At 42.1% G+C, this 27,248-nt stretch overlaps 1 protein-coding gene across 10 annotated transcripts in view; it reads right to left on the reverse strand.

The window, feature by feature from the left end:
* Nucleotides 1–19,667, reverse strand: part of LOC115197057 (pleckstrin homology domain-containing family A member 7) — a 172,519-nt gene extending 152,852 nt beyond the window's left edge. For 5 of the 10 annotated variants that reach the window (XM_029758212.1, XM_029758211.1, XM_029758209.1 and 2 more), the window contains exons 1-3: nucleotides 19,543–19,667; nucleotides 19,334–19,410; nucleotides 19,109–19,166 (exon numbers count right to left, since the gene is read on the reverse strand). In XM_029758212.1, the coding sequence (XP_029614072.1) occupies nucleotides 19,109–19,166; nucleotides 19,334–19,410; nucleotides 19,543–19,625 (218 nt within the window). In that variant the 5' untranslated portion in view covers nucleotides 19,626–19,667. Of the gene's footprint in view, nucleotides 1–19,108; nucleotides 19,167–19,333; nucleotides 19,431–19,542 lie in introns of all 10 variants that reach the window. The other 5 variants (XM_029758221.1, XM_029758218.1, XM_029758217.1 and 2 more) reach the window with 2 other exon arrangements.
* Nucleotides 19,668–27,248: the final 7,581 nt, after the last annotated feature.

The following is a 27,248-nucleotide window of genomic DNA, read 5'->3' on the forward strand; positions in this document are numbered from 1 at the left end:
ATTCAAGATTAAAATGCTAACTTGCCCCAGGACAATGTTAAAGATGAAAGACTTTAAAGTTTGCAGTCGAGTTTACGAAATGCTCTACGGGCACCAGTCAAAACATACTTTTTAAAGGGGTCAGGTTGGATTTGTACTTTTCAGCATCGAGAATCTGATCTCATTCTAAAAGAAGCGTTTTTATCGTTAGTGCACTGCACACACAGAGAGTTTGAGGGCTCAAACAAGTCTCCAGTGGGGCAGCATCAAAATGAATGTGTACAACACCACCGCTGCTACCAGAGACCCCAGCAGGCAACAACGGCGTCATTGTGCTGCCTCTCGCACCACACACACAGAGACACGAGGGACCCAGGGCCGTTGTCACGACAGCGCCACCAGGCTAGGGATATACTGGGATCAGTACAAACACCCACACACGCCTCGGTTCAAATACTATCAATTATTTTCACATACATTCGAAGTACAGTACCAGTCAAAAGTTTGGACACCTACTCATTCCAGGGTTTTTACTTTATTTTTACTATTTTCTACATTGTAGAATAATAGTGAAGACATCAAAACTACACATATGGAATCATGTAGTAACCAAAAAAAGTGTTAAACAAATCTAAATATATATTAGTTTTAGATTGTTCAAGGTAGCCACCCTGCCTGATGAGAGCTTTTGCACTCTTGGCATTTTTGACAGGTACTGTAAAGTATTCAGCTATAAACTCAGCAAAAAAAGAAACGTCCTCTCACTGTCAACTGCGTATATTTTCAGCAAAATTAGCATGTGTAAATATGTGTATGAACATAACAAGATTCAACAACAGACAAACTGAACAAGTTTCACAGACATGTGACTAACAGAAATTGAATAATGTGGAACAAAGGGGGGGTTCAAAATCAAAAGTAACAGTCGGTATCTGGTGTGGCCACCAGCTGCATTAAGTACTGCAGTGCATCTCCTCCTCATGGACTGCACCAGATTTGCCAGTTCTTGCTGTGAGATGCTACCCCACTCGTCCACCAAGGCACCTATCTCCATATTCCCTGTCATTTCTGGGGGTAATACAAGTAAAAGTACTTGTTTTGGGCTGTGTATTTGAAAATACTTAAATACACAGATTTGTTTTATAATACCACATACTCAAATACAAATGTACTTGAACCCAGGTCTGGGGCACACACACACCTGTGCACACATTTTGTTACGTTACAGCCTTATTCTAAAACGTATTAAAAACAATAAATTCACCAATCGACACACAATACCCCATAAAGACAACAGGTTTTAAGTCATTTTTGAAAAAGTATATAAAAAACTGAAATACCTTATTTACATAAGTATTCAGACTCTCTACGAGACTCAAAATTGAGCTCAGGTGCATCCCGTTTCCATTGATCATCCTTGAGATGTTTCTACAACTTGATTGGACATGATTTGGAAAAAAGGCACACACACACACACCTGTCTATTTAAGGACCCACACTTGACAGTGCATGTCAGAGCAAAAACCAAGCCATGAGGTCGAAGGAATTGTCCGTAGAACTCCGAGACAGGATTGTGTCGAGGCACAGATCTGTGGAAGGGTACCAAAAAATGTCTGGAGGATTGAAGGTCCCCAGGAATACAGTGGCCCCCATCATTCTTAAAATGGAAGAAGTTTGGAACCACCAAGACTCTTCCTAGAGCCCGGCCAAACTGACCAAGAACTTGATGTTCACTCTGACAGTGCTCTAGAGTTCCTCTGTGGAGATGGGAGAAACTTCCAGAAGGACAACCATCTCTACAGCACTCCACCAATCAGGTATTTATGGCAGAGTGGCCAGATGGAAGCCACTCCTCAGTAAAAAGGCACATGACAGCCCGCTTGGAGTTTGCCATAAGACACCTAAAGACTTTGACCATGAGAAACAAGATTCTCTGGTCTGATGAAACCAAGATTGAACTCTTTGGCCTGAATGCCAAGCATCACGTCTGGAGGAAAGCTGGCACCCTCCCTACGGTGAAGCATGGTAGTGGCAATATCATGCTTTGTGGATGTTTTTCAGCGGCAGGGACTGAGAGACTAATCAGGATCGAGGAAAAGATGAACGGAGCAAAGTACAGAGAGATCCTTGATGTAAACCTGCTCTAGAGCACTCAAGACCTCAGACTGGGGCGAAGGTTCATCTTCCAACAGGACAACGACCCTAAGCACACAGCCAAGACAACGCAGGAGTGGCTTCCGGACAAGCCTATGAACGTCCTTGTGAGGCCCAGCCAGAGCCCGGACTTGAACCCGATCGGGGCTCCCGAGTGGCACAGCGGTCTAAGGCACTGCATCCCAGTGCTTGAGGCGTCACTACAGATATCCTGGTTCGAATCCGGGTTGTATCACAAATGGCCGTGATTGAGAGTCCCATAGGGCGGCGCACAATTGGCCCAGCGTTGTCCGGTTTTTGCCGGTGTAGGCCGTCATTGTAAATAAGAATTTGTTCTTCCCTGTGGCTCAGTTGGTAGAGCATGGTGTTTGCAACGCCAGCATGGTGTGTGCAACGCCAGGGTTGTGGGTTCGATTCCCACAGGGGGGCCAGTTAAAAAAAAAAATATCTAAAATAAAATACATTTTAAAAAAATGCATGAAATGTATGCATTCACTACTGTAAGTTGCTCTGGATAAGAGCGTCTGCTAAATGACTAAAATGTAAAAAAAAAAATGTCATGTAAAAATGTTCTTAATTGACTTGCCTAGTTAAATAAAAAACATTTTTTTTTTTATCTGGAGACCTGAAAATAGCTGCGCAGCGACGCTCCCCATCCAACAAAACTCCTCAAATACAGGTGGGCCAAGCTTGTAGCGTCATACTCAAGAAGACTCGAGGCTGTAATCGCTGCCAAAGGTGATTCAACAAAGTACTGAGTACTTATGTGATTTACATTTTTAATTTGTATTTTTTTTATTTGCAAAAATGTCTAAACACCAGTTTTTACTTTGTCATTATGGGTTATTGTGTATACATTGTTAAGAGAGAATCTTTTTTTTTTTAATCCATTTTCAAATAAGGTTGTAATGTAACAAAATGTGGAAAAAGTTAAGGGGTCTGAATACTTTCCCGAATGCACTGTGCACTGAGATATACTGACACAAGAGCTTGAACGAACGAACCAACCAACCTCGCTCGCTCGCTCGTTCGTTCAAGCTCTTGTGTCAGTATATCTCAGTGCACAGTGCATTCGGGAAAGTATTCAGACCCCTTAACTTTTTCCACATTTTGTTGCGAGCGAGCGAGCACACACACACACACACACACACGAAAGAACTGTCGACCAAGTCAAGGACAAGAGGCTGTTTTCAACCAGAGAAGATATTCTAGAATCCTGGGTAACTGTGTGTGTGTGTAAAATCTTGAGTACATACCTACAGTACACACTGTCCAGCTCTCTATCTGAAACGAGTGAACATAAATCAGCAAAGCAACTATCTGCTAACATTCGTGAACGCTAGGATCTAGGGCTATGATTATCCAAACTGCACCCTATTCCCCATATAGTGCATTACTTTTACCCTACAACCCTGGTCAAAAGTAGTGCACTATATAGGGAATGGGGTGCCATTTGGGTTGCAAACCCATCAAACTATTGGGATAGAAGAAGAATAGGCTTCAATGACACCATGACGGGAACACGTTTCAATTGGCTCATTGGCATGAATGAATCATGGCTTTTTTACTTGGTGTGAATTTCAAAACACATTTCAACAAACAGATGCAGCAAGGCTTTCTGTAAATAGTTCAGTAGATAGTACAGTAGTCCATTGGGAACATAACACTAGTCCATTACAGCACTGGCATCTGGCTTGACGTCTTTTCATCTTAGCTTTTAGCTTCAGCAAACAGTATAGTAGCATGTACCTGCAGGTTGTGATTTGAGGTTAGGTTGTCTGATATGGTTTGCCCGTACCCCAGTCCCCCCCCACACACAAACAGTAAATAATTTGCCAGTGGTGCTGAATAACTCCCCGAGCTCAGCACCACAACACAGACCCGGTGAATCAGGCAACAGAAACAGTGAGTCACTCACCCCCCCTCCTCTCTCCTTCCCCATCTTTTCATCTATCCTCCTCTCCTGCCCTCTCCTCCCCCTCCTTTCTCCTTCCCCATCTTTTCATCTATCCTCCTCTCCTGCCCTCTCCTCCCCCTCCTCTCTCCTTCCCCATCTTTTCATCTATCCTCCTCTCCTGCCCTCTCCTCCCCCTCCTTTCTCCTTCCCCATCTTTTCATCTATCCTCCTCTCCTGCCCTCTCCTCCCCCTCCTTTCTCCTTCCCCATCTTTTCATCTATCCTCCTCTCCTCTCCTGCCCTCTCCTCCCCCTCCTCTCTCCTTCCCCATCTTTTCATCTATCCTCCTCTCCTCTCCTGCCCTCTCCTCCCCCTCCTCTCTCCTTCCCCATCTTTTCATCTATCCTCCTCTCCTCTCCTGCCCTCTCCTCCCCCTCCTCTCTCCTTCCCCATCTTTTCATCTATCCTCCTCTCCTGCCCTCTCCTCCCCCTCCTCTTTTCTCACTGTCCGTGTCCGAACATCCATACTAGCGTACCACATACTTAAACTGCATACTCATTTCGCCGTTTGATCTAGTAGAATTCAGTCGTCTTTTCTGACAACAGCTGATGAGCAGATACATTGATGCGCTGTACCGAAACGAAGGAATTGCGGGAATCAACGCAATCACACATTAGATGACACATTGAGCACTTTGTTTTTTTTATATTTCACACACCAACACTTTCTCCGCATACTATTTATGAGGCTCATATGGGTATTTGGACACAGCCACTACCTCCTCAGGTCCCCTTGCACCTGCAATCTTCAACTCTCCTCACCTACCCACTCCACTTCAAAATCCAGCCTTCTCTCCCTTTCTCTCTCCCTCCATTTATTTGAATCCCCTCTCGTTCACTTAAGTCCATCTCTCCCTAGACAATGTGGGATCAATGATGCTCCATCAGTGTCACAACCTCACTGATCCCTAACCTCTTTCTGTTCAAGAAGTGCAATGGAAAGCACTGGAGTCGTGTTCCAGCTAATGTTCCAAATGGCACCCGTGACCCTATTTCCCTATACAGTGCACTGCTTTTGACCAGAGGCTTATAGGCCTTGGGTCGAAAGTAGTGCACTACATAGGGAATAGGGCGCCATTTGGGACAGACCCTTTTGTTCCAGGAAACATTTAACAGGTATTCCCCTGGTTATTCTCCCTCTTTTAATGCAAATGCCCTCCTATATAAAATATCAACTATGAAGTCTTGTCTTTTTCAGACAGCAGAGGTTGTGTAGAGTGAGGTTTCCCCAAACTCTGTCCTGGGGCCCCACCTGGGTGCACGTTTTGGTTTTTGCCCTAGCACCACACAGCTGATTCAAATAAAGTCATTAGCAAGCATAGATTATTTGAATCTGCTGTGTTGTGCTAGGGCAAAAACTCAAAACATGTACCCAGGTGGGGCCCCAGGACAGAGTTTGGGAAACCCTGGTGTAGAGGTTACGACCTCACCAAGCCTGGGTTGCTGTGAGCTCAGCTGTCCCCCCCTCTCCTCTGAACCTTGGAAATACCTAGCTGTGTCACAGCAGAAAGTCCCTGCATCCCTTATTCTCACAGACAGACTGTATGTACAGTGGCAAGAAAAAGTATGTGAACCCTTTGGCGTTACCTGGATTTCTGCATCAATTGGTCATAAAATTTGATCTGATTTTCATCTAAGTCATAACAATAGACAAACAGTGTGCTTTAACTAATATCACACAAATTATTGTATTTTTCTTGTCTATATTGAGCATCGTGGTTTGGGGCTGCTTTGCTGCCTCAGGGCCTGCGCAGCTTGCTATCGTCGACGGAAAAATGAATTCCCAAATTTATCAAGACATTTTGCAGGAGAATGTTAGGCTATCTGTCTGTGAATTGAAGCTCAACCGAAGTTGGGTGACGCAACAGGACAACGACCCAAAACACAGAAGTAAATCAACAACAGAATGGCTTCAACCAAAGAAAATACACCTTCTGGAGTGGCCCAGTCAGAGTTCTGACCTCAACCCGATTGAGATTCTGTGGCATGACCTCAAGAGAGCAGGTCATACCAGACATCCCAAGAATATTGCTGAACTGAAACAGTTTTGTAAAGAGGAATGGTCCTAAATTCCTCCTGACCGTTGTGCAGGTCTGATCCGCAACTACAGTAACATTTGGTTGAGGTTATTGCTGCCTAAGGAGGGTCAACCAGTTATTAAATCCAAGGGTTCACATACTATTCCCACCCTGCACTGTGAATGTTTACACGGTGTGTTCAATAAAGACAGGAAAACGTATAATTGTTTGTGTGTTATTAGTTTAAGCAAACTGTATTTGTAATATTGTTGTGACCTAGAAGATCAGATAAAATTTTAGGACCAATTTATGTAGAAATCCAGGTATTTCCAAAGGGTTCATATACACATTTTCTTGCGGCAAGAAAACACACACACACACACACACACACACACACACACACACACACACGAGAGTGTTTGAGGGGCGAGAACAAGCAGCCTCAGCACAACTAGCCCACTGGGAAGCTCTCTGAAAAATTCTCACTCTTTCCAAGGACACCCAACCCCTCTTTCCCTCCTTGCCTACCGCCCTTCTTTCATACTTTCTTTTTGAACAGAAAATGGAAATATTCAAGTTTTACTCAAGTCAGTGCCAATCCAGAAAGTCATGCGGTGCGTGTTGATTTGTTTAGCCGAGTGCAGTACAGACAGCAACTGAATACAAAACCATTCCTTCCAAAAATACACAGCTCGTCACACTGAACAATGACACAGTATTTGTGACTCCAAGGCCGATGTTTCTTTAATAGAGTAAGACAGCCGATTTACCGGTGACTCCTCTATAGGTTAATCACTCACACTACCAGAGATATATTCCTATCTCCCAGCTACCAGACAGGCAATATATGGATAGATAGATGGTATACAGCAGAAATGGCTGGTCCATAGGCCCTTTGTTGTCAAATAACTGAGTTGCAACGAAGAGTTGTCAAAAGAAAGTTCCACTAAAACAATGAAACATTCCACAACCGTGCATGGAGACCGTCCTTGGTTTGACATTTTCAAAGAACAAAAATGCAGTACAGCGAGCAAACAAACTCAGTTTGCCTGTTTTGGGCCCAAAGTTTTAAAAAAACAATTGCTTACAGAGCTTCCTCTTAACCGCCCTTTCTTTGGCTGCCACAAAAACGCTGCTCTTTGAATTAGCCATGGTATTCATCCCAAATGGCAACCTATTCCCTATAAAGCGCACTACGTTTGACCAGAACCCTACGGCCCCTGGGCAAAAGTAGTGCACTACATTGGGTGTAGGATCCCATTTGGGACTCACTCGGGGTCTCCGAGACGAAACAAAGCCCTTTGTATCCTAGCCGTGTCAAAAGAGAGCTGGAGCAAGCTGACCCTATATACTTGTGGCTTTTCCACAGGACTATTAAATAAATCTTAGTTAGCGTTTACCTGAGTTGAACCCTCCATCATAAGCCCTGCATATCCTCTACGTGGCATAATAATGATACAACATGTCGTTATTGGTAAGCCCATATGAGCACCTAAAAAAAGTATATGATACTGAAACAAAACAATCAATCTTACTCAAATAGCTAGCATTAGGCTACCACTAGACTACTGACCTAATGGTGGAATCCGCAGACGGCATGACAGTGCCACTGTCGTCCCACCACCAATGTTATTGTTGCAGAGCTGGGGAGAAAAAAAAATTAAAATGGTGGACTTATTATTTTTTTTATAAAAATAAAATCAGTAGATACTGTGATGTTCTATTACGTGTGCAGCAATGATGTCAGGGGGAAGGTTGTGCTCGTTGTTAGCAGTAACTTCGTTGTTGTAATATCACATTACGCTTTAAAACAGTTTGTGTCATAACAGCGTAGAATCAAAATGTTTTATAACAAGTGTTACCACATGGTTTTAGCCTGTTTGATATCACAAGACTTCCGCAATACCTGGTGTAGTCGTAAAGAGCTTAGCATAGCTCCTCTTTGCCTGACCGGTCAAACTCACAGGAGGCAGTCATAATGCACTGTGGCTTTCTCCACAGTCAAGGCCAGAGTGCCAGAAAAATGTTGCTTTGTTTTTGATATGAGGAATATAAAGTCTTAAAGTATGTAAATAGTCAATATTACAAAGAACAATGTTTCATGTAATCTTCTATGTCAAGACCAGCCACCCAAGTGTGATGTTAAGCTAGTGTTGCTTCTTTGAAATAACACATCGTATCAGCACGAGTATCGTGATCATATCGTATCGTGATCATATCGTATCGTGATCATTTCGTATCGTGATCATATCGTATCGTGATCATATCATATCGTGATCATATCGTAATCATATCGTAATCATATCGTATCGTGATCATATCATATCGTGATCATATCGTATCGTGATCATTTCGTATCGTGATCATATCATATCGTGATCATATCATGATCATATCATATCGTGATCATATCGTGATCATATCGTATCGTGATCATTTCGTATCGTGATCATTTCGTATAGTGATCATTTCGTATCGTGATGTCCCTGGCAATTCCCAGCTCTAGCGCTGCAGGTGGCAGCAGCATGCTATCGAATCCCAGTGCAGATGCTACATGTGGTTATCTGCATAACAGCTGTATATCGCATCCTGAACGCCCAGCGCTACTGACGGCTTTAGGTCAAGTGGGTTTGATCAAGCAATTTTAGTAATAAATATACCGTTCTGAAGTTACACCATTCGTAGTTAAACTCACATGGATCTTTCTATAAAGCTAGGGTACCGGTGAGGACTTCCTACACTAGACAACTTGTTACAGAGGTTGATACGTCATTGATAATAATCTGCCAATTGTTTGATATAAAGATAAAGGGGATCATAGCTATGTTCAATCAAATTCACGAGTCGATTTAAAACCTTTGGTTGGTGTCTCGACGGACTTGTCCAAAATGGTGTGACATAAAACAGTACTTTTCTGTCCTTGCATTTACGGCAGTGTAAGTTGTCGTTATATCACATATTAAGCATTAAATCAGTTAAATTAGACATTGAACCCTGTAGGACTCCTGGATCTAGCGGTCAGAAATGCAGTGTAACGTTTTGTGTCTCCTTGTTACAAGGTGAAAACACTATGGGCACACAAATCCAAAATAATAAACGCAATTGAAAAATCTAATACTTCTAACAGAAAGATACTTGATATTTAAAACCTAAAATCGATGCTGTCATTAACATGGTTCTTCAATCATGCATAATAATTGTGGTATTACATCTGGTGTTGAGCTGTTTAATTACACAGTGATAGTTTCACACCAGGAAGGAATTATCAGAATGACAGGCAAGTGACGAACAGCTGTCGTGAGTGTATGCAATGCAACAGCCCAAGCGCTGGGAATAAAAATGCCTTTGCGAGGAATGTCCAGAATATTTTGGTGTCTCATTCGTTATGCCGGTGAAGACAGTGGTTCCTGGATCCACGTTGGATCTAATATCCCTAGCGAATTGAGGTTGATCATCTGTTGTTGTCTGCTTGATTTACAGCAGGGTCTCGTTAGCTTTAACGTTGTCTCGGGCCTAATACCAGTGCCAATATATCCTCCAAAACACCGGCATCTCTGACATTATCCCTCCATCATAATGACAAATTACATAGCCAAGTGGGCTTATTCACAATGATGGTCTGGTAATGAAATAATGACAAAAACATTTTGTTTTCCATGTTACACCAGGAGCGTTAAACAATACAAGGGGCTTGAAGTAGCCTACTTGAACTTGAAGCTCAGAAATTCAAGCACTGGAATAGGCCTACCATGAAAAATCAAAAATTGTCAATTTGGTGCTTGAAAACTTCTTGCAATTATTGTAGCCAATTTATAAGTTCTCCTGCTCCCTTAAAATTATCAGTGGCTACATTTTTTTATCTGTTTTTGTGAGAGATGTGGCCACTTCCGTTTGTTTCCACACCGCTTTAATTGAAGGGTGTTGCGCTACTCTGCTGCAGTAAAACCATGTGCAGTGAGGATGACAACATTGAATGTTGGCTTCAACTTGGCTTTCCATACAAATCCTTACATTTAAATTAAAAAAAAGTTACCTGGTTTTTGGTCACTTTCTCATTATAAAAATAACGACGATGAGATTAATGCTACCTCTATTCATGGATTTATTATGTGTACCTGCGTCAGCCACATAGGTGATCGAAAAATCTCCATGCAGGCATCCAATCTATTTAGTCAGGCAATGTCCACATTATTCTCACATATTTTAGAATATAATACCGATATGAATTTCTAGGCCTTAAAAAAAAAATAGAGGTAATGGCCTACTTTTTCTTTTACAATTTTTGCAAGCTTTTTTGGGGGGGGGTTCTAAACTCAGCAAAAAAAAAAAAGAAACTTCCCTTTTTCAGGACCCTGTCTTTCAAAGAGAATTTGTAAAAATCCAAATAACTTCACAGATCTTCATTGTAAAGGCTTTAAAACACTGTTTCCCATACTTGTTCAATGAACCACAAACAATTAATGAACATGCACCTGTGGAATGGTCGTTAAGACACCAACAGTTTACAGACGGTAAGCAATTAAGGTCATAAGTTATGAAAACTTAGTAGAAAGGCCTCTTTAGTGTCCTAACTCTGAAAAACACCAAAAGAAAGATACCCAGGGTCCCTGCTCATCTGCGTGAACGTGCCTTAGGCATGCTGCAAGGAGGCATGAGGACTGCAGATGTGGCCAGGGCAACGAATTGCAATGTCCGTACTGTGAGACGCCTAAGACAGTGCTACAGGGAGACTGGATGGACAGCTGATCGTCCTTGCAGTGGCAGACCATGTGTAACACCTGCACAGGATCGGTACATCCGAACATCATACCAGCGGGACAGGTACAGGATGGCAACAACTGCCCGAGTTACACCAGGAACGCACAATCCCTCCATCAGTGCTCAGACTGTCCGCAATAGGCTGAGAGAGGCTGGACTGAGGGCTTGTAGGCCTGTAGTAAGGCAGGTGCTCACCAGACATCACCGGCAACAACGTCGCCTATGGGCACAAACCCACTGTCACTAGACCAGACAAGACTGGCAAAAAGTGCTCTTCACTGACGAGTCGCGGTTCTCTCTCACCAGGGTTGATGGTCGGATTCGCGTTAATCGTCGAAGGAATGAGCGTTACACCGAGGCCTGTACTCTGGAGCGGGATCGATTTGGAGGTGGAGGGTCCGTCATGGTCTGGGGTGTGTCACTCGCGTCCGAGGATGTGTCACAGCATCATCGGACTGAGCTTGTTGTCATTGCAGACAATCTCAACGCTGTGCGTTACAGGGAAGACATCCACCTCCTCATGTGGTACCCTTCCTGCAGGCTCATCCTGACATGACCCTCCAGCATGACAATGCCACCAGCCATGCTGCTCGTTCTGTGTGTGATTTCATGCAAGACAGGAATGTCAGTGTTCTGCCATGGCCAGCGAAGAGCCCGGATCTCAATCCCATTGAGCACGTCTGGCACCCAGTTCCTACATTTGAATATAAAAAAAATATATAAAAATGTATTTTATCAAACTCTGGGACCCTCAGGATGACAAATCAAAGATTACTGAATGTAAGTACATTATTTAACTTCAGAGGTGAATGTATCAAACCAGTTGCAGTGATAAAGGTTTTGTTGCGCACTCTTCTCAAACAATAACACTGTATTTTTTCACTGTAATAGCTACTGTAAATTGGACAGTAGAGTTAGAATGACAAGAATTTAAGCTTTCTACTCTTATAAGACATGTCTATGTCCTGGAAAGTTTGCTGTTACTTACAACCATTGGCTTGCCTGTTTTGCATGTTATTTTAGCATTAATACATGTCACATATCCGTTTGCAAACAATGTAAAAAAATATATCATTGAGTAAATAAAGCCGCATATAACATGGTCTCTTTTCTTGAGTAAGGCAGCTCCAAAATGTAGGTGTTTCAGCCTAGTTCAGTGCTTTCTGTGGTGGTGTGGGAAGCCAGCAGAAAATAGGAGCATTGCGCCGTGATTGGCTCAGTGTTCTGTCACTCATGGGGACACTACATCACTGGTCAAGTCTAAGTCCTTAGTAAGGGTAGACATCTAACATTTAAGCCCTTTGGGTCCTGCCATAGAGTTACATTAGAAGAGCCCTTCCAAGAAGGCTCAAGGTCATTGGCCACAGACAAAATGACGTCAAATCACATATGTACAGTAGCTTTGATTGGACTGGTCATGTCAACATCTTACTTTCAAAATCTTAGCTAGTAGTCATCATGAATAAAGTCGATAATCTACTGGCAAATCCTTTTCAATCCTTGTCATATGAAGAGAAATAATGAAGAGAAATTATAGATAAAACGTATCGGTGGTCATGGGCCATTGGACATAAACATTACACAACAAGTTGGAAATCGCAAATTCAACAATGAGTGGTATGGAAGGAATCAGTGGCTAACTACAAGTATTGCAAAGCAACCACTAGCCTGCTATTCAGTGGAGTGGCTGTGAGTTCCCACCATAAATCCAGAGAATGCCAGACTTTGATGACAGCATTTGCCCACACAGGACCGCCGCACCACATTCCTGTTAAGTGAGCACAGCACAAGGTGAGTCCAAAAATGTCTTGTAACGTTATGCTGCTGCATAAATTATGTAATATGCTATGGAGATAGTATTACTTTCTTAGCTACAATATACATAAGTGTATGTTGTGTAGTAAGCTAATTAGTAGCCCATGTGCCTCAACCTAATAATTTGGTCTATTTTCACCAAGGCGGTATTGTAAACACATCGTTCGTGGCTGTGTGTGCTTGTTTGCAGACTTTTTTTGTACAGCTTTGACAGTGCTATTGATAGTAGTGGTTTGGCTTGTACGTGCAAATTCAGCACAACATTCTATAATAGAATATATGTTATTTGACGTCTATCTTTTTTGACACGCAAAGACCCAAACGGTGTTCAATGTGCCTCACCCTAATAATTTGGTCTATTTTCACCTCTTAATTTCACCTACTGTTCTAACTTGGTGGTGCACATGAAGCCTAACCTGTTTTAGAGAATGTAATCAAATATTATAAGAGCTTTCATTGTCTGCTTATATGCCCCCTTTAATTATCCTATGGTTCTGACTTGGTGTACAGAGAGAACACTTTAAGAACAGCCCATGTTGTGAATTCTGTTGCTGTACATTTCAAACGTGCTGAACAAAGTTATATTGAAGACATCCGTCATCGCTCGCTCATTATCGTCATCGAAATTACAGATTGCCTCTTATCCGCTTGTTGTCCCCTTATTCCATAGTTTGTACATCAACTGTCAGTAGAAACCACATTGTTCAAACAAGTCAGCCATATCAGCTATGTTTTTTTAAAAGGCAGTAAATTAGGCTGAATGAACTGTTTCCCTGCCAGACAAGGCTCTGCTGATAGCCAGGTGTAGCAGTTGTAAGGTGTTGGGACTGCTGTTGGGACTCTGCTGTTGGGACAGCTTTATGTAGGCCCTAACAGTTTGTGGGCACCGTTTGTCACCGTTATAGTGAAATTAATGTATTGCTTAGTGTTGTGTTGGGGCTTTGCTGGCATGCATCCCACATTTTTTTATATATTTTTTTGCCCCACCAAGATTTGCATGCTAAACCCGCCACTGCTTACGTCATTCTAGCCACATTACACACGTTAGCAACATTTACGTCATTTAGCAGACGCTCTTATCCAGAGCGACTTACAAATTGGTGCATTCACCTTATGATATCCAGTGGAACAACCACTTTACAATAGTACGTCCCGGTATACAACCATCCCACCGATCCTACGGGGATCCTTAAGAGGTTTTTAAAGAATGTATAGACCTAGGCCTGTTGTTGTGTAGGTGGAGTTATGGGCCAATTTGCATAAGTTCACTTTTATTCCAATAAGTACACATGTGGAACGGCATAAAAAAAAAAAAAACATTTTGAAATGTTGATCCCCAATGTCACACATTGGCCCAATTATTTGTAGAAAGACCCATACAGCTCTCCAAAGCCCCTTGGAGGTCTAAGTGGAGCCGTTACCATTTTGCTCCCACCTACCCAGTGCCTTCAGATCTGCTAACAGGCTAAAGGAGGAGGCTAGGAGGACTTGGGTTTAGGGGGTGGGGGCTAGAAGTGCCATCTTTCATTAGAGATTGGCCCTGACATCTGCTACTCACTCCTGGCTGGGCCATCTGCATCCCCCCCAGTCCTTCTGTAACAACCATCCCTCCTCCAATAGGCACAGCCGGAGTTAAGATCCCTCTGACATTCCTGCGAGGGGCTTATCCCCTAGTTTTCCTCTTTCATCCCTAGGATTTGATCCCGCTCTGCCCCTGCCCCTGCAGCAAACGCACGATAACAGGCTCAAGAGACTCCTGAAGGGGCTCCTAGCAAGCTACCCCCATCCCCCATTTGTAGCCCCTGACGTCCAAAGTGAGGAGGGGGTGTATGTGACGTGTGTGTGTGTGTGTGTGTGTGTGTGTGTCTGTGTGTGTGTGTGTGGACCCTCCCCTGGAGCGTAAGCGGGACTATTTACCACAAACCCCAAGCAAATAAGAGTCTGGAGGAGTAACAGTTGAGACGGATATGAAATGTGGCCCAATGCAAACAGCCAGAGGCACAGATAAGGCACACATTTGGCCTTCCTATCTCCATAATGAATTTATCATCATCTTTGAGCTCAGTCTGTTTTGTTGATGTGTTAGTAAGTAGAAAGAACGGGGTTTCGGGTGGCTGCGTTTTGGTGAAGCACATAAAGACGGTTAAAATATGCGGTGAGATATTGTGAATGCACAGGTGGGTACATGCTCTTTTCTTTCACTTGAGTGCCTCTGGGAGATTTGTGTTTTGATGGTCTAAAAAGTGGATACACTTTCAGTAGTTCGTTCCACTTAAAGCACACAGCTCCCATTCAGGTAGTTGACAGAGAGTTGGCTTGACAAACCGGAGAAAATACAGATTAGGTATCTAAAGAAAGTAGCTATGCTTTGGGTCGTGTTTTAAAAAAATATATATATTGTATTACAATTAGTGTTCATTATTAGTCCTCTGTCATTGTATCATCCAAAGTGCTGGAGTACAGAGCCAAAACAAAAACCATGTCACTGTCCTGGTCCCAGGCTTGTTTGCACCTAATTGATTGAACATTGGCTGTAGGAGTTGGTAAGACAAACAGACATGGGACCAGGCTGGACCACACTCCTCCTGAGCGAGAGAGAGAAACACAGTGAGAGGGCATTTCACCAGAACTCTACCATGTCTGTGGTATGACCAAGGCCGTTAACACACTGTTCCCCAGGCCCCGAAGACGTGGATGTCGATTACGGCAGCCCACCGCACCTCTCTGATTCAGAGGGGTTGGGTTAAACGCGGAAGACACATTTCAGTTGAAGGCATTCTGTTGTACAACTGACTAGGTATTCCCCCTTTCCCTTTCATGTCTCTTGAGAGAATGCCAAAAATGGACAACAGTAAATTGACTGAGGGGGGAGAGTGGGGTTGTGTTATGAGAGCACACAAGAAATGGGGCGGATTAAGACACACACACACACTTGATAAAAACAGACTGCACCGATCTAAGGGCACAACGGTTACTTTAAGTGGACATTCAGATCACAGGGAGAGGTCGTAAATTACAGAACTGAGGGTCCAAAGACAATGAAAAACACATTCCATTGAAGAGAGTTCTTTGATATTGTAAAAAAAATATGAAAACATATTCAGCCAGTCAGTAGCAGTGCCGGCCAGAGCAAACATTGTCTGAGCCCTTGAGAGATGTTACATAAACATAACCTTTTGGAAATAGTCCTCCTCACAACGAGAATAGGACATTGGGTTGGAAGGGTGTTAAACTTCACCTTGTTATTTCTCCACAAGGTTCCCACTCATATGGCAATTGTGTGGCCAGAGATGAGGATGTACAAAGCTCAAACTCCCAAGGAGGAATAGTTGGAAGACAACACAGGTGGATGATGTCAAAAGAGAGCTATAGGTGAGGTCCAGGCCTCTGAAATGTGCATCCTTCAGTATTGGAGTCACACACACACACACACACATATATATATATTCTAAATGCTGGCCAGACAGGCCAACTATACCGAAGTCACTCACTAGGATTCATTTCACCACGGAGTATTGATCCTGCAGTAGCCCTGAGTGGCATAAAAGCATTATGTCACATAACAGCAGACCCTATGTCACGGTAGGGGTATCTGGAATCATAACACGACATACTGCCAGGTCACAGTTGTGATGCTCTGCACTCCTGGCCAGGAGCTCCCGAGTGGCGCAGCGGTCTAAGGCACTGCAACCCCGGTGCTAGAGGCGGCACTACAGGCACCCTGGTTCAAATCCAGGCTGTATCACAAGCGGCCGTGATTGGGAGTCCCATAGGGCGGTGCACAATAAGAATTTGTTCTTAAATGACTTGCCTAGTTAAATAAAAGGTCACATTTTAGAGTGGAGACAGACACTAGACACTGGAAAAGGAACTTCATTGAACACCGACATTAGCAAATAGCATGCAAGTGCCCTAGCGCTCCTGAGCTACATTACCTCCCTTTATAGGTATTAAGAGTGCTGGGCCTTCACAATACAATAACAGCAGTACACCACTAAATCATAGCACATAGGAAAATTTCACATAAATGCAATGTCCCAAGGAACACAAAGAAATAACACAATATATTGAGTCACACTGACAGCGGAAGATAAACTGGGGGAAATCAACGTGTGAAATCTCAACTAGTGTGTAAATCGACAATGGACAGTAGCCTAATACGCCTTACTGAAACTAATAGCGAAGAGGTACACAATAACACATCGAGCCTCACGTCAAGATCACAAGTGTCGTAGATGTCGAAAACATTCCGAATCAGATTGTCAAACACGCGCAACATTTTTTGCAGCCTAAAGCAGTGGCTGTGATATTGAACAACCAATTTTCCAAATAGTCAAACAATAGCCACAACTGTTCAATGCATAACCAAGTCAACAAGAGAGGGTGCGTTGTGTACTAGCCCTTGGTCATGACTCTCAGTTCCATTACATTACACGTAAGAGTCATTGGACGAAGGTGTCTTCCGTACGGGGGACATTTTGTTAAGAGCCCCGGGGGCGCTCGGTCTGAATATTAACACGCATTGCTTGCGGTAACAGTCTTGGAAGCATGAGGACCTAATATTTCACATCAGTAAGAAATCCTTTTCAAAAAACAAAAAAAAAAGGTTCAATTGATACACACCTTTATAGGATTAGTGTTCCCACACAGCCACATCTCCATGTTACAGCGTTTGTTTACAGAAAACAGATCAGACTACCTGTGCTAATTAGCTAGCTGCGTCTCCTAACACCTGTATGTAGGAAGGCAGATGCCACAAAAGTGTTGTCGCTGAAAAATACTGTCGGGTGCAACTGCTAAAACAGAGGTACAGTCAGTGGCGACCCGTCATTCAGGGCAGGTGGGGAAGAGTCCCACCTGTTTGAGCACCACACTTTTTTGGTAAAAAAAATAATTCATATGTGTGTGTGTGTGTGTGTGTGTGTGTGTGTGTGTGTGTATATATATATATACACACACACCTGTTTGAGCACCTGTAATTGACCTGTTTAAGCACCACACTTTTTTGGTAAAAAAATAATTCATTACTGTATGTATGTATGTATGTATGTATGTATGTATGTATGTATGTATGTATGTATGTATGTATGTATGTATGTATGTATGTATGTATGTATATATATATATATATATATATATATATATATATATATATATATATATATATATATATATATATATACACACACACACACACATATATATATATATACATACACACATACATACATACATACATACATACACACACACATTTTTGAAAAAAAAAAGCAAATTGTGTCCATTACAATAACATCAAATTGATCAGAAAATAAAAAGTGTAGACATTGTTAATGTTGTAAATGACTATTGTAGCTGGAAAGGGCTGATTTATGGAATATCTACATAGGCGTACAGAGGCCCATTATCAGCAACCATCACTCCTGTGTTCCAGTGGCACGTTGTGTTAGCTAATCCAAGTTTATCATTTTAAAAGGCTACTTGATCATTAGAAAACCCTTTTGCAATTATGTTAGCACAGCTGAAAACTGTTGTTCTGATTAAAGAAGCAATGAAACTGGCCTTCTTTAGACTGGTTGAGTATCTGGATCATCAGCATTTGTGGGTTCGATTACAGGCTCAAAATGGCCAGAAACAAAGAACTTTCTTCTGAAACTCATCAGTCTATTCTTGTTCTGACAAATTATGGATATTCCAAGCGAGAAATTGCCAAGAAACTGAATTTCTGGTACAACGCTGTGTACTACTCCCTTCACAGAACAGCACAAACTGGCTCTAACCAGAATAGAAAGAGGAGTGAGAGGCCCCGGTGCACAACTGAGCAAGAGGACAAGTACATTAGAGTGTCTAGTTTGAGAAACAGACGCCTCACAAGTCCTCAACTGGCAACTTCATTAAATAGTACCCGCAAAACACCAGTCTCAACGTCAACAGTGAAGAGGCGACTCTGGGATGCTGGCCTTCTAGGCAGAGTTGCAAAGAAAAAGCCACATCACAGACTGGTCAATAAAAATAAACAATTAAAATGGGTAAAAAAAAACACAGACACTGGACAGAGGAATATTGGAAAAAAGTGTTATGGACAGACAAATCTAAGTTTGAGGTGTTCGGATCACAAAGAACAACATTCATTGGCTGTTTTGGCTTCCAGAGCCAATTCGCCTATAAACAGAACATGTAAGATCCCTGGACTAAGGAGTAACTAGGTTCCTTTAGTCCATTATCTGGCTAGTTGTAAACCAACTGTAACTGACGTATTTTACAATATGAACATCCCCACCACCACACACACACACACACACACACACACCTGTGCCAGTAGGCTAGAGGAGCCATATTTTTTGCTCCCCTAGTAACCTCAACGGCAGTAGTACGCTCAGGTACTTCGCCACAACATAATATAGTCGAATTAAATTGCTTTGACTTACTTTATGAAGTAGCTGGCCCCTTCGTCCGTGAAACACTCTTCCCATCCTCGAGGTAAATCTGCAATGGGCGAGTACAAAATGTGCGTTACCTTCGAGGGTAGGCGCATTCCCTGAAAGTTTCGTGCATCATTAGGCTACGGGTATATCAATAACGCACAAAAAAAAACCGTTCTTCTATGAAGTAGGCCAAACAGCATTAATAATCTGATACGAATGCATGCATACCTGACCGTATCATGTGTCCGGAATTGACAGGTTCGCCCGTTTGCGGATGGAGCCAAGCAGTTGTGTTCGTTTCATCGCTGCCAGAAAGACAAAACACCTGTTAAAGAGGAAATAAACACTAGACAATCGAACTCTCCTTAAAGAGCCCCCCCCCCCAAAAAAAAAAGAACGACCACATTTCGCCTCGCCAAAGCACATATCCGACTCACTGAACGAAAAACACCCTGCCATCCCCGCAGACACCGTAGGACCAGTGCTCAGGTAAGGTCTCCCGCCCGAGCGGCGCCGCCATGATCCCGGAATGAAGTCCTATTTCATTCCCTCTTCGTGGAGTCTCCAGGGCACTCAAATCCAATGATCACCGCCAGGGCGAAGAGGCGAATAAAGGGGAGGGCTGTCAGCTAGGCTACTCAGTTGACGGGGAAGTACGTTTTCTGAGTAGCCTACTTTTGTCTGCCGACTGAATGAAAGTTACACGTAGTTGGGAAGAACAAAAAGGAGCTCTAGAGTAGTGGCTTTGGTTCATTTAAGGTTTTGTAGTTACACGTGTAAGCCAATTATTTCAATTGTTTAACAGGAGGAATTTAAATAGTATTAGCCTGTTTATAAATACTGCTCCCAAAATAGTTTTTCAGAGGCATTTTCTTATTTAACGCAGGTTCCCCAAGGCATTGCAATCTATATCTATACTGAACAAAAATATAAATGCAACATGTAAAATGTTGGTCCCATAAAAGATGCCAGACATTTTCCATATGCACAAAAATAATATTTCTCTCAGATTTTGTGCACAAATTTGTTTATATTCGTGTTAGTAAGCATTTCTCTTTTGCCAAGATAATCCATCCACCTGACAGGTGTGGCATATTAAGAACCTGATTAAACAGCATGATCATTACACAGGCTCACCTTCTGCTGGGGGACAATAAAAGGCCATTCTAAAATGTGCAGTTTTGTCATACAACGCAATGCCACAGATGTCTCCAATTTTGAGGGAGTGTGCAATTGGCATGCTGACTGCAGGAATGTCCATTAGAGCTGTTGCCAGAGAATGGAATATTAATTTCTCTACCATAAGCCGCTTCCAACGTCTTTTTGAGAATGTGGCAGTATATCCAACTGGCTTCACAACCACAGAACACGTGTATGGCGTTGTGTGGCCGAGCGGTTTGCTGATGTCAATGTTGTGAACAGAGTGCCCCGTGGTGGAGGTGGGGTTATGGTATGGGCAGGCATAAACTATGGACAACGAACACAATTGTATTTTATAGATGGCAATTTGAATGCACAAAGATACTGTGATGAGATCCTGGAGGCCCATTGTAGTGCCTTTTATCCATTGCCATCACCTCATGTTTCAGCATGATCATGCATGGCCCCATGTTGCAAGTATCTGTACACAATTCCTGGAAGCTGAAAATGTCCCAGTTATTCCATGGCCTGCATATTCACCAGACATGTCACACATTGAGCAGATTTGGGATGCTCTGGATCGACGTGTATGACAGCATGTTCCAGTTCCCGCCAAAATCCAGCAACTTCGCACAGCCATTGAAGAGGAGTGTGACAACATTCCACAGGCCACAATCAACAGCCTGATCAACTCTATGCAGGGAACTAAAAATATTTGGACAAATGTGGATGCTACCATGATTACGGATAATCGTGAATAATGAGTGAGAAAGTTAGAGGCATAAATATCCAGGGGATCAACTTTGTTTTTAGAAGTGGGGGGGGCATAATTATAATTCTTTTTCTTCCAGTCGGATAAACACTCCAAACTGCCTACCCGACCTTCTCGGAGGTGTCCGCAGGGTCCTAAAGCACACCGTTGCCTCGTTTTGTTTCACATTCCAATGACAAAACTGGGGGGGGGACAAAAATGCAACATGAATTTGTGCACGAGTCAAAAAATAATGCGGTGCCCCTTTTTAGTCAGTGTCAGTGTAGGAAAGCAAGAGCGGAGGGATGTTGAGAGGCTGACCCTCAGTCTGCTGCTCCCTCCCTCCACTGAGACTGACCATCAGATGCAGGCACCATCAGCCCTGTAAAATAAAAGCAAATTATTTAAATGTATGCTCACTCAGCTGTGCCTCACAAATAATTCAACAATGGATCTATTACCGGTGTGATCATATAGGCTGCCTCAAATTTTGAAACATACATTTTTAAATGTCCCAAACAACAATGCATTGGCAGGGCAATTCAAGCAAAGCCAATATGCAGTGATAATGTATTGGGCCTATAGCTTACTGAGCGGTACATCTCGGCTTGCATTTTGACTCAAAGTGATCATGACTTAGAAAAGGTTGGTGACCACTGTTCAAGGTTTTCTCTGTTAACACTATCAACGTTTCCCTTTACTGTGGTAATTGTGATCGAATCAACACAACATTATCCACTTTCAATGCAGCATACCGAAACAAAACAAACTATGCAAGAGATTTTGTTGTAGGCAGAACGCATCGGAGTAGGGTTCTATTGTATTGACACGACTAGCATCACTACTCTAGATGGTTCTGAATGAGAATATGTGGACAACTATAAATACCTAGGTGTCTGGCTAGACTGCAAACTCTCCTTCCAGACTCATATTAAGCATATCCAATCCAAAATGAAATCTAGAATCGGCTTCCTATTTCGCAACAAAGCCTCCTTCACTCATGCTGCCAAACATACCCTCAAAAAACTGACTATCATACCGATCCTTGACTTCGGCCATGTCATTTACAAAATAGCCTCCAACACTCTACTCAGCAAATTGGATGTAGTCTATCACAGTGCCATCCGTTTTGTCACCAAAGCCCCATATACTACCCACCACTGCGACCATTTTTTTTTTTTTTTAAATAAACTACTCAGCCCATACTCTACATAGACCAGTGCGGCATAAACAATCAGTAGGCCTATATGCAAATAGACCATTGCCATATATGGATCTGTGCCATTTATTAAACTGGACTGTGTTTACAGACTGAGCAGTTGTGAGTATATGCGCTTGATTTGAGATCAAAGTGAGAGCTGCATATAGCCACGTCTGCACATTTTGTTCATACCCTTTGCTAGTTAGTGAGTTATTCGCCCAGTTTTATATCATTTGTAGTCAGCAATAGGGAAGTGACTGCTTCCTACAAGAGCACAAAACATAAACATTTTTAGACTTTGAAAAGCGAGTCAGATAAATAGCTTTTTTTTTTCTCTTAAAGGGACAGTGTTTTTGAGACAGGCTTGAATAAGCTAAGTAGCCAATAGGCAGAGGGTAGCATTATTTGTTTGATTCTCTGTAATAATGGTATGAGAATAATAATGCATTTAATTTTTCAGTCACCTCCTTGTCTGAAGGACAAGTGGATAAACAGGTTAATGTCAAGCCATGCACGTTTTTTTTTAATTCTCGTGGAATGTAGGCCTACATTGAACACCACACATTGGCTGCTACTGTAGGCTGAATGATAGAACAGCTATTTCCATGTTAAAATGTTATGGGATGCATTTTCTCCGTTGTTTTTTACGGTAGGCCACTCTGGTAGGCCTACTTTATGACCAAATAGCCACAGTAGCCTACATGGCCACTGTTAAAACTGTAACAGTAAACGCGTGCTGGAAGTTGCACAGAATTTTCACAACATTCAAGTTTGCGCTCAGCAGAACTGAAATTTGCTCAGTGAGGGAAAACAATTAGAGGGAACATTGCTTGGGGGTATGATCTTTGTGTCGGAGTGTGACAACCCTCTCACTCTGTCTGCCGTATTTTCTCTCTTTGCTCTTGTTCCTTATTAGGATGCCGGTGGGCGGAGTTGGGAGGGTCGTCAGCTACATGGGAAACACCTGGGCCCGGGTGTGTCCCAGGATAAAGGCACCTCTTCCACAGTCATTTGGGAGACTCTCTCCATGCAGACACCTTGTTGTTTTTGGTTGTGCTAGTTGTGGCTTTTTTTTTTCACCTTTCAACACTCTGCATTATTACATTCAGGTATGCAAAACACTCACTTACACTACTGATTACACATACCATTGTTAATTACTTAGTTACTTTATTTAATAAATATATATTTTGATACTCCTTGTCTCCACGTTGTCTCCCTTTTGTTGCAAACTCTGAGCCGGTTCGTAACACTCGAGTATCGGAGTGTGCCTCTGGCTATCCATAAATTAATAAAACAAGAAAATCGTGCCACCTGGTTTGCTTAATATGAGGAATGTGAAATGATTTATACTTTTACTTTTGATGCTTAAGTATATTTAGAATCAAATACTTTTAGGCTTTTACTCAAGTAATATTTTACTGGGTGACTTTCACTTTTACTTGAGGCATTTTCTATTAAGGTATCTTTACTTTTACTCAGGTACAATGGTGGGAAAAGTACTCAAGTAAAACTGAAAGTCACCCAGTAAAAAACGACTTGAGTGAAAGTATAAAAGCATTTGATTTTAAATGTACTTAAGTACAGTGGTGGGAAAAAGTACTCAATTGTCATACTTGAATAAAAGTGAAAAGGAAATGCTATACATCAAATTCCTTTATATTAAGCAAACCAGACGGCAAATTTTTCTGGTATTTTGTCACGTTCTGACCAGTATGAGGGTTATTTTGTTAGTGTAGGCTGGTCAGGACGTGGCAGAGGGTATTTGGTTTATGTGGTTCGGGGTGTGTGTATTATGTAGAGGGTAGTTGATTTATGTATTCCGGGGTTTTTTGGTCACTGCTCTATGTTAGTCTATTTCTATGTTCTTTCTAGTTAGTCTGTTTCTATGTTTAGTTAATTGGGGTGTGGACTCTCAATTGAAGGCAGGTGTTGTCTAGTTGCCTTTGATTGAGAGTCCTATATATTAGGGTGTGTTTGTAATTTGTGGGAGGTTGTCTCTTGAATTGTTGTCTTTTGCCTTCAAGTCTGTATTCGTCGTCCATCGTTTTGTTTGTGTAAGTGTTTTCATTAAAGTTAATTATGAGCACTCAACCCGCTGCGCCTTGGTCCATTCCTGACGACCATCGTTACATATTTTTTATTTATTTACGGAAAACCAGAGGCACACTCAGACATACTTTACAAACGCAGTATATGTGTTTAGTAAGTCCGCCAGATCAGAGGCAGTAGAGATGACAACGCGTTATATTGATAGGTGTGTGAATTGGAACATATTGCTGTCCTGCCTAATCATTTGAAATGTAACAAGTACTTTTGGGTGTCAGGGAAAATGTATGAGAGTAAGAAGTACACACTTTATTTAGGAATGTAGTGGAGTAAAAGTTGTCAAAAATATAAATATACTGAACAAAAATATGAACGCAGCATGCAACAATTTTAAATATTTCACTGAGTAACAGTTTATACAAGGAAATCAGTGAATTGAAATAAATTAATTAGGCCCTAATCTATGGATTTCACATGATTAGAAATACAGATAGGCATTTGTTGGTCACAGATGCCTCAAAAAAGGTAGGAGTGTGGATCAGAAAACCAGTTAGTATCTGGTGTGACCACAATTTGCATCATGCGGTGCGACACATCACCTTTGCATAGAGGTGATCCTGTTGATTGTGGCCTGTGGAATGTTGTCCCACTCCTTTTCAATGGCTGTGCGAAGTTTCTGGATATTGGCGGGAACTGGAACACGTTGTCGTACACGTCAATCCAGAGCATCTCAAACATGCTCAATGGGTGACATGTCAGGTGAGTATGCAGGTTATGGAAGAACTGCGACATTTTCAGCTTCCAGGAATTGTGTACAGATCCTTGCGACATGGGGCCGTGCATTATCATGCTGAAACATGAGGTGATGGTGGTGGATGAATGATACGCCAATAGGCCTCATGATCTTGTCACTCTATCTCTGTGCATTCAAATTGCAATCAATAAAATGCAATTGTTTTCATTGTCAGTACCTTATGCCTGTCCATACCGTAACCCCACCGCCACCACGGGGCACTTGACACCAGCAAACTGCTCGCCCACACGACACCATACACGTGGTCTGCAATTGTGAGACCGGTAGGAAGTACTGCCAATTTATCTAAAACGACGTTGGAGGTGGCTTATCGTAGAGAAATGAACATTACATTATCTGGCAACAGCTCTGGGGGAAATTCCTGCTGTCAGCATACCAATTGCACCCTCCCTCAAAACTTGAGACATCTATGTCATTGTGTTGTGCGACAAAACTGGACATTTTTAAAGTGGCCTTTTAATGTCCCCAGCACAAGGTGCACCTGTGTAATGATCATGCCGTTTAATCAGCTTCTTGATATGCCACACCTGTCAGGTGGATGGATTATCTTGGCAAAAGTGAAATGCTCACTAACAGGGATGTAAACAAATTTGTGCACAAAATTTGAGAAAAATAATCTTTTTGTGCGTATGATAATTAAAAAAATATATTTTATTTAAGCTCATGAAACATGGGACCAACACTTTATATGTTGCGTTTATGCTTTTGTTAAGTGTAGTAAAGTACAGATACCCCAAAAAACTACTTAAGTAGTATTTCACAGATGTCACGACTTCTACCGAAGTCGGTCCCTCTCCTTGTTCGGGCGGCGTTCGGCGGTCGACGTCACCGGTCTTCTAGCCATCGCCGATCCACCTTTCATTTTCCATTTGTTTTGTCTTGTCTTCACACACACCTGGTTTCAATTCCATCAATTACATGTTGTGTATTTAACCCTCTGTTTCCCCCATGTCCTCGTCCGGTATTGTTTATTGTAAGTGCTTGTGCATGTTATGTCTGGTGTGCATCGGGTTTTGTACCCATTTATTGATTGTTCTGTTTTCCGGTGGTTTTTATTATTAAACTGCGCCGTTGGAAACACAGTTTTGCTCTCCTGCTTCTGACTTCTCTGCCGCCAGTACGTACCCCTTACAACAGTATTTTTACTTAGTTACTTTCCACCACTGCTCAAGTATGAGAATTGGGTACTTTTCTACCACTGAATCATACGAGCATACACATTAATGTAGATATGTTTAGAAACATATTCTATTCTTATTTACAATAATAGTGACTCTATTGGGCACAAAAAGTATCTGAAACACAACCAAAACAAAAGTTTGTAGAGTCACAAGCTTGATGTAGTCATTGAGCGCTAGGAATATGGGACCAAATCCGAAACTTTTGACAACTTTTGGTTCCCTAAAATGGGGGGACTATGTACAAAAAGTGCTGTAATTTCTCAACAGTTCACCCGATATGGATGAAAATCTAATTGTATTTGTGACATGCTTTGTAGACAACAGGTGTAGACTAACAGTGAAACGCTTACTTATGGGTCCTTTTCTAACAATGCAGAGTTAAAGATAAGATAAATATAGGAATAGTGGCACAGCGAATAACAAATACAAATAAGGAGTAAAAGTAACATGGCCTTTATATAGGGAGTAGAAAGTAACATGGCCTTTATGTAGGGAGTAGAAAGTAACATGGCCTTTATGTAGGGAGTAGAAAGTAACATGGCCTTTATATAGGGAGTAGAAAGTAACATGGCCTTTATATAGGGAGTAGAAAGTAACATGGCCTTTATGTAGGGAGTAGAAAGTAACATGGCCTTTATATAGGGAGTAGAAAGTAACATGGCCTTTATATAGGGAGTAGAAAGTAACATGGCCTTTATATAGGGAGTAGAAAGTAACATGGCCTTTATATTAGGGAGTAGAAAGTAACATGGCCTTTATATAGGGAGTAGAAAGTAACATGGCCTTTATATAGGGAGTAGAAAGTAACATGGCCTTTATATAGGGAGTAGAAAGTAACATGGCCTTTATATAGGGAGTAGAAAGTAACATGGCCTTTATATAGGGAGTAGAAAGTAACATGGCCTTTATATAGGGAGTAGAAAGTAACATGGCCTTTATATAGGGAGTAGAAAGTAACATGGCCTTTATATAGGGAGTAGAAAGTAACATGGCCTTTATATAGGGAG

The sequence above is a fragment of the Salmo trutta genome, chromosome 7 (genome assembly GCF_901001165.1).
Source record: "Salmo trutta chromosome 7, fSalTru1.1, whole genome shotgun sequence".
Taxonomy (NCBI): Eukaryota; Metazoa; Chordata; class Actinopteri; order Salmoniformes; family Salmonidae; genus Salmo; species Salmo trutta.